The sequence below is a fragment of the Oncorhynchus clarkii genome, chromosome 6, assembly GCF_045791955.1.
Source record: "Oncorhynchus clarkii lewisi isolate Uvic-CL-2024 chromosome 6, UVic_Ocla_1.0, whole genome shotgun sequence".
Lineage (NCBI taxonomy): Eukaryota > Metazoa > Chordata > Actinopteri > Salmoniformes > Salmonidae > Oncorhynchus > Oncorhynchus clarkii.
Genome location: NC_092152.1, coordinates 48,252,819 through 48,261,463, shown reverse-complemented (window position 1 = coordinate 48,261,463; position 8,645 = coordinate 48,252,819). Strand labels below are relative to the sequence as shown.

General features: G+C 42.2%; 1 protein-coding gene across 1 annotated transcript; it reads right to left on the bottom strand.

The window, feature by feature from the left end:
* On the bottom strand, positions 1–8,368 carry LOC139411243 (RAB14, member RAS oncogene family). The gene is made up of 8 exons (XM_071157278.1): positions 8,224–8,368; positions 7,288–7,346; positions 6,991–7,044; positions 6,389–6,566; positions 4,039–4,105; positions 3,836–3,923; positions 3,684–3,714; positions 1–3,575 (listed from the first exon to the last, which is right to left on the bottom strand). The coding sequence occupies exons 2-8, from the start codon at positions 7,337–7,339 to the stop codon at positions 3,398–3,400; spliced, it is 648 nt and encodes a 215-aa protein (XP_071013379.1). The 5' UTR covers positions 7,340–7,346; positions 8,224–8,368; the 3' UTR covers positions 1–3,397.
* Positions 8,369–8,645: the final 277 nt, after the last annotated feature.

Genomic DNA, 8,645 nt, shown 5'->3' with positions numbered 1-8,645 from the left:
GAATATTACTGGGATCTTTTATTTCAGCACATGAAACATGGGACCAACATTTTACTTGTTGCATTTATTTTTTTGTTCAGTATAGATACGTACCGAGTCATCTTTAAAGGGAAAGATGCACATCCCTAGTTGCCACACACAAGATTGCCCTTAATCCAGAACAAAATCTAATTACAGAAAGCTCAACTGAGATTAAGAGTTGTTTATCCATAAATATTTTACCATGGTTAAAGAGGTGGTCCTTCGAAGCCAGTATTATTACACAGAAACTTTTTATAATCTGGTCTTGTCAAGAGCATCTGTGCTTAGATTCACAAGAGTATAAAGAATGTACAATAATGGTTATCTAAATAAAGTAATTCAATAATGAAAGTACATTATGCAAATTCAATTGTACATTTGCTCAAGACAAAAATGTTACATTAATCAAAGAAAATCATTACAAACAGAAATGGCTAGCCATCAGTGAACCAATTCCAACAAGTAAGATTTTTGACCAGGGACCATATGTATCAAGCCTATCAGAGTAAGAGTGTGGATCCAGGATTAGTTTAGCCTTTTAGATCATAATGAATAAGACTACATGGACAGGGTGGGACCTGATCCTAGATTCTCTCCCACTCAGCTGCTTTGTGAATATGAGACTAGGTTTACGTGATGGAGCTACATTTAATGAGACCAATTTAAATTCTTCTCAACACTTCCAAGGAGACCACATGGGGAAAAGCACCACAACTAATATTAGCCAGTCTCTTCATGCCACCAAAAAACTTGAGTGAAAGGCGGACTGGACCAGTCTTTTTACAGTGCATCGAGCTTTGAGAAATTGCATTACAGTTGTATGTTCTAAGCCCATTTTCAAGATAACACCACTGCTGCGTTGCGATACTGGGCCCTGAAATACAGATTGAACATAACACACTAACACCTCTGCTGGGAAAGAAAATCAGAATCAGAAGCCTTCAGAATCATAGCTCGACATCTCTCCAACTAAGAAATCAAGTACATCAGTGATGTCAAGGTAAATGGAAAAGTAAATATGGAATGACTTCAACGAAAGATTAGTAAGAAAAATATATTTCACAAAACATGAGAAACATAAGCTCTCTACAGAATGCACCACGTGTGGTCATCCCAATGTGGAGATTATTGTTGTGAAATGGTTGAGGAATGAGCTTTCCTATCCTCTGGGGTGTATTCATTAGTGCAAAACGATTTGCATTAGAAAACATTTTGCAACAAAAACAAGGGTTTGTTATTGGACAAATTCAGGTAGGTCCTTACCCATTTGCTTTCATTTGGTTCATAGTGTATACACCAGAGGAATCTGGTGGAGGAAGAGTTCATTGTAAAGTCTGAAATGGAATCGTAACATCAATCAACTTGTTTGACTCCGTTCCATTTCTACCATTAAAATGAGCCCGTCCTCCTATAGGGCCTGCCACCAGCCTCCTCTGGAATACACCCCTGCTAAGACATGAATAAAAGGGGCAGGAACCACTTTAGGTGAGTAGCTAAGATATCTGCGTGGCTCAGACAGCGCTCCTCGATGCTCCATTACAAGAAGGGAATGAATCTGGTGTTATTAGAATCGGAACAAACCAGACAAAAAAAATACAAAATATTTTTGTGCCTTTGAATGGGGTATGGTAGTAGGTGTCAAGAACTGCAACGTTGCTGGGTTTTTCATGCTCAACAGTTTCCCTTGTGTATCAACAATGGTCCACCAACCAAAGGACATCCAGCCAACTTGACAAAATTGTGGGAAGCATTGAGTCAACATGGGCTAGCATCCTTGTGGAAAGATTGACACATTGTAGAGTCCATGCCCCAACAAAGTGAGGCTGTTCTGGGGGCAAAAGCGGGTGCAACTCAATATTAATGTGTCCCTAATGTTTTGTACAATCTGTGCATATGATCTGAAGAGAGGCAGTAAAATATATCAAAATAGGAGTTATGAATCTAATATAGTAGCCTATTGAATTTACAGAACGGCGTTCTACATTAGTCTGCGTAACAAGTTAACACTAAATTAGGCAAAAACAATCACAGAGAGAATGATATAGGGGGTGTGATCAAGGGTCGCATCCCAAATGCCGCATTATTACCTATGCAGTGCACGACTTCTGACCAGAGTCCTATGGGTACAATTTGGGATGCAAGCAGTGAGATGAAGTCCCTGAGATTACATCAATCAAAGGGAGAGGTGCATTGCTGAACCACCTCACAACCTCAGTTCACCAGCTAAGTCCTACTAAAGTGCCCCAGGGGACATAGGAGAGATATCCCTCTAATACAAAGCCACAGGCTGAGCAGGATGACCAATTTCACAGCCACCATAGATCCACATACAATACTCCCATTTGAGTCACAGCTGGAGTGGGCATCCGAGATGTCTCACTGATCAGAATCTCTACTGATGGGGTGTATTCATTGGACAATTAGGTTAGTCCCTCCCTGTTTGCTTCCGTATAGTTTCTAGTGAAAACCACCCTGCTGGAGCTCCATCTCCACCGAAACGGCCTCCAGACCACATCACAAAAAGTGCAAAGATTTCTCTTGGTCTCCAACGCCCAGTGTTCTGTCTAACTTTCCAATAGTACATGCTACAGGTCAGACCTCTCTCATTGAGGCACCTAAGAAATTTGACAATTTGGTCTTTCACACACTCATATTCTACATGATACTGTACCCATAATTTCCCACTAATGTTCATTAAAATAAATGGGTACAAAAATAACAAATATTTTATATTAATTGTATCGAACAAAAAGCCAATCCAACGTATTCCAAGACCGATAAAACCTCCGGAAACGTTTGAGAAGAATGAACAATTTGGTAAATGGTTATACACGTTGAGTGAATCATGCATCATTATCTTTGGTATCTGTGCCTGTTCGCTGAGTATTTTGCAGCCACTCTTAATAATTTAATTTGAATTAAAACAGTACTACATTCAAAACACCTCAATAGTGATGAATCATTCCATTTATAGTTATGCACATCATGGTTTCTTCTGTGGATAGAAAAAGGCATTTTCTTCAGTAGAGCAGCCAGCCAGCCACAAAGGCCTATTTCTCTGTTGCTGTGTTCTAATCACAATGTGTGACCCATGAAGCTTGCTCATCTCATCATAGGCGCTGGGTGCACTGGGTTATGTAGGCTATGGGGACATACAGCATAGCCGTGTGAGATAGATACGGGGAGACAGAGAGAGAAAGAGAGAGATGAGAGGGAGATGGCTGGGAATGGTATAATGCCCATCCCTGGCTCAGAGCCTACTGGGGCCCAGACTGTCATGTCAGTGCCTTGGTGGAGGCATGTGGGCTCCTGGGTGGTAGAGGGAGGCTGTGGCACAGGGGGCAAAGGTCAGCTGGAGGGTCAGTGGGTGGGGTCATTAGCAGCTGCAGCTTTCCTTCTGAGGCTGCGGTTCACTGGTCAGCCGTCCTCCCTGCGGGGCGGAGGGCTTGTGCTGGACACCAGACTCGGCGGCGTTCAGGTCCAGGCTTCCGTCCTGAATGTTCTGGTAGATCTTCTTGGCTGCCTCCAGGAACGCGTCCTCCACATTCTCACCCCTGGGTTACAGGAAAACAACAGACTCAGGCACAATAGACTGACTAGTACCCTAGTAACTTCAATGCACTATTTTATGCAAGTGAAAACGTTTGGGTGTGTTAACTTACGTCTTTGCACTAGCCTCTAGGAACAATAGACCTACAAAAACAAAAGACTGAATTAGGTTCATAAGAAAAGTTTTTGCAAATAGAAAGTGATTGTTACAACTTTGATTTCCCATGATCTACAGTACATGGAGATCTGCAGTGATAAATCTTACCATTCTCCTCAGCAAACTGCTTAGCCTCCTCATAGGTTACATCTCGCTGGGCCTCCAAGTCTGCCTTGTTACCAATAAGAATGATCACCTAGGGAGATAGCACACAGGCCAGGGTTGTCATGGCAGCATGGAAATATACAACTGTCTTGTAAAGACATCCCACAGTCTGATCAGGAGTTCAGATTTCCAGCTGGCTGACTCACAGTATTAGGGTTGGTGAGGTTTCTAGCATCAGTCAGCCAGCTGCTAAGGTGGTTGTATGTGCTTCTCCTACAGGAAAGGACAAGATAACATTTGGAACCATAACAATAATATAATTTCAGTTCAAATGTACAAAGACATAATACCAGATAAGTCATTGTGAATACAAGACAATGGAAATTGAACTAAAGGTTAAATGGGGTTACTGAATCCATGCTAATTCTCAACACTCAAATGCTGGGCACCTTATGGGTTTGCCGAAACCCAGATTTTGCATAGGCCTGGATTTAAAAAGCACTTTAAATTGACATTCTCCATTAAACATGCTTTTTAGTCCAGGACTAGGCTTAATCTGTGAGGCTAGATAAATAATCAATGTAATAGTCGCCAGAGCCGGCGTTATGGGCGGGCCTTAAGGGGCCTGGTCCGCTCCGTATCCCCTTGCCCGTCCAAATCAAATATTGATAATTTATTTAAACGGGACGCGAGCCAACAGAAAGACGCATCAATCTCATAAGTCACCCGAACCAGCATTCCTCTATCTCAGTGTGTGTGGCCCGCGTATGTGATGCTGTCTGGACAAAAATACTATGGCATGTCATACTCTTTTTGTCCAGACAGCACCAGATAGATAGATATATCTATCTATCTATCTATATACACACACACAATATATATATATATACACACACACATGTATGTAGACACCCCTTCAAATTAATGGATTTGGCTATTTCACCCACCCACGTTGCTAACAGGTGTATAAAATTGAGCACACATCCATGCAATCTCCATAGACAAACATTGGCAGTAGAATGGCCTTACTGAAGAGCTCAGAGACTTTCAATGTGGGACAGTCATAGGATGCCACCTTTCCAACAAATCAGTTCTTAAAATTTCTGCCATGCTAGAGCTGCCCCGGTTAACTGTAAGTGCTCTTATTTGAAGTGGAAACATCTAGGAGCAACAACGGCTAAGCCGTGAAGTGGTAGGCCACACAAGCTCACAGAACGGGACTGAAGCGCGTAAAAATTGTCTGTCTTCGGTTGCATCACCCACTACCGAGTTCCAAACTGCCTTTCGAAGCAATGTCAGCACAAGAACTGTTTGTCGGGAGCTTCATGAAATGGGTTTCCATGGCCGAGCAGCCGCACACAAGCCTAAGATCACCATGCGCAATACCAAGTGTGGTCTGGAGTGGTGTAAAGCTCACCGCCATTGGACTCTGGAGCAGTGGAAATGCATTCTCTGGAGTGATGAATTACGCTTCACCATCTGGCAGTCCAATAGACAAATCTGGGATTGGTGGATGCCAGGAGAACGCTACCTGCCCAAATGCATAGTGCCAACTGTAAAGTTTGGTGGATGGCTAATGGTCTGGGGCTGTTTTTCATGGTTTGTACTAGGCCCTTTAGTTTCAGTTAACAGAAATCTTAACACTACAGCATACAATGACATTCTAGACCAGGGGTTGGCAACCCTGTTCCTGGAGTGCCGCAGGTACTGCAAGATTTTGTTCCAGCTAGGCACCACACTTGACCAACTGAGCTAATTGATCAGTTCAATGATTGCCTAAATTCAACACACCTGGTCTTCCAGGTTGGTTAAATCAAAACCATGAAGTGCCTGCCTCACTCCAGGACCAGGGTTGCCTACCCCTTTTCTAGACAATTCTGTGCTTCCAACTTTGTGGCAACAGTTTGGGGAAGGCCCTTTCCTGTTTCAGAATGACAATGCCCCTGTACACAAAGTGAGGATAATACAGAAATGGTTTGTCAAGATTGATGTGGAAGAACTTGACTGGCCTGCACAGAGGCCTGACCTGAACTCCATCGAACACCTTTGGCAGGAATTGGAAGGACGACTGCGAGCCAAGCCTAATCGCCCAACCTCACTAATGCTCGTGGCTGAATGGGGGCTGTTATAGCAGCAAAAAGAAGGGACCAACTCCATATTAATGCCCATGATTTTGTAATGAGATGTTCGACAAGCAGGTGTCCACATACTGTTGGATATACACTACATTACCAAAAGTAACAAACTAATGAAAATGGTTGTGTGTTATTTGGGGGGGAAAATGTAATTGTATTCTAATGTTACCTAAGACCTTCATAAACACAACCAAATTATTATATTTGCGATAGCATATATGAAATGTATTAATAACACTGTTAGAATGTTGCAATCAGAATGACTGCTCATTAGCTTGAAGGGGGGTCCCTCGACGCAAAGCAGTTCAAGCGTAAAACATTTTTGTCCCCTTATGGAAATCCAACGCCCGTCCAACTGCTTAGTTCTTGTGCTGGCCCTGATAGTCACTTCAAGTAAAGCCCAGCTGAGATCCTGGCCTACCTGGTGATGTCATAGACCATGAGTGCCCCTGCTGCTCCCCTGTAGTAGCTGCGTGTGACGGCCCTGAAGCGCTCCTGTCCCGCAGTGTCCCAGATCTGCAGTTTGATCTTCTGGCCGCTCACCTCGATTATCCTTGTGCCAAACTCGACTCCAATAGTGTGGGGGCAGTCTGCCATGACTGTTGGGAAAACAGATAGGCCCTATTAGCTTACTAAAAGTATCTATTGAAGAGAGTATCTTGAGTGCAGTGCACATTTCTTGGATTGTTAACAGAGGTGTATTCACTAGGAACCAAACTAAAGTAAACAGGAGGGTCTAATCCCAACTTGTCCAATAAATCCTATTCTGTATGGTGACTATGTTGACTTGCCTGTATTCTGTTTGTATATTAATGTAAATGTACTTGGCAAATAAAGGTCATGATACTGAAGAAACACTTGATTCTGTTGCAAAATGTTTTGTTAGTGTGCATTAATGAATACATCCCTGGATTATGTAACCTTGAATGGAAAGTCAACTTTGTAAACATGCAGTGGTACAGTAACATGATTGTGTACAATCTTCCATAAAGGAGACACCACTGCTTTTTAGACCATACTCACATTTCTTTTCTGTGAACTGGTGAAGCAGACATGATTTCCCTACACCCATATCCCCTGTAGTGGGAGAAAACAAAGCAATATAGGCAACGCTTACAATTATTCAAAGGCTTATATGAAACAGTGACGTTGAAGATTTATGGGAAGTGTTGTAGTTGGGCTCATTTATAAAAGAGTATGTACACTTAAGCAGTATTCTCAGAGGGCACTTTTACATAAGACCAAAACAACTGCGATGAGACATCAACTAACATTCAGATTAATTTCAGTGAGCTATGTAAAATATGGGAATCCACTTACCAATAATAATGTATTTGAAGATGTAGGAGTAGTTGTATGGAGCAGTAGTCATTTCGGCTCTTGAATAAAGAAAGGAACGTCAATTTTAATGAAACGTTCTAGCTAGCAATGACACCAACCAGAATGTAAACTATAAACAACCATGCCACAGCCTGAGGCCCATTACAACAGTCAAGCTCGAATTGAAAACCATAAGCTAGCTATAACGTTAGCTAGCTAGTTAGCAAACCAATACATTTTCTCGTCATCTAGCCTATGCCATAATAAACATAATGCGAACTGCAAATTCACTTTGGCTATCTACTCCGATTTCAGAGCACTCTCGTCAGTGTGCCAGAGCACAGAAAACCTGATGAATTTATGAACGCTCAACACCGATTGCCAGTAATCTTCGGCAAAAAAAAAAACGTAATTAACGTGTTGCCAAAAGCACAGCAACCAACTGCTAGGGTGAGTAAAATGGTCAGAGTGAGCAGTTATCTCAGTTAGTTTGGGTGCTTGACTGCAGTTGTGAGGTTAGAACACTCGGGCCCTATTCATCCGCCAGAGCGTCCAGTGTGCGCTTTGAACGCTCATTTACGAACGGACAATCTGACAACACTCACGCCCAGAGCGCACTCTGGCACTCAAAAGTCAATTTACGAACACACCCTAAATTAAGCCTATTCGATTTTTTGAAAACGTGGTGCTAGCTAGATCAGAGGAAAAGGACGAAACAGTAATGTAATGGGGAAAACCTAGCGTTCTACATTGGCAATTGTAACGTTGGCCAAAGGGAACTCCCATTCAGTTGCTAGCTAGTTAGCTAGCTGACTCTTGCTCAAGTTAGCATTAGCTAGCTAACGTTACGCATTTAGCTAATTTAAAGTAACGTTGAGCGGTACCAAACTTGAATTCCCCAATTTCAGATAAACATGATACATGTATTTGTTTTACCTTGTATTTGAATACTTATCTAGCAGTCTAACCCGGCGATCTGATAAATCGGTCCTTTTAAGAGGCTTTCACAATTCTTCATCAATAACAGCTAGCGCAACCAAGTTCAGCTGTATACCGCAACCTACTGGACAGGAGTACACTCAGCTAATGCTGCACCGATATGGAAGTGATCATTTTTTTCCCATGGGGTTTTTCCAATGATGTGTAAATTATGTGATGATGTGTATAAATGACACTGTTGGGGAAGCTACTCTGAAAAGACAGTTTAAAAAGCTGCCAGTTACTTCACTCTGAAAAAAGTTAAGCTAGGCTAGTGGCCAATCCTCAAAAATGGCTTTAGTTTTTGAGATACCCCTACCAAATGTAGAACAAAACACAACCATCTTTAAAAAAAAATCTCTGTCTCTCATTTATGAAAT

What these genes read in the sequence shown, in the direction of transcription:
- LOC139411243 (XM_071157278.1), bottom strand. Translation starts at nt 7,339, where the DNA reads ATGACTACTGCTCCATACAACTACTCCTACATCTTCAAATACATTATT. An exon ending in ATGGTCTATGACATCACCAG is followed by an intron (nt 4,106 to 6,388) that starts GTAGGCCAGGAT and finishes CCTTTCCTGTAG; the next exon opens with GAGAAGCACATACAACCACC. An exon ending in GCAGTTTGCTGAGGAGAATG is followed by an intron (nt 3,715 to 3,835) that starts GTAAGATTTATC and finishes TTGTTTTTGTAG; the next exon opens with GTCTATTGTTCCTAGAGGCT.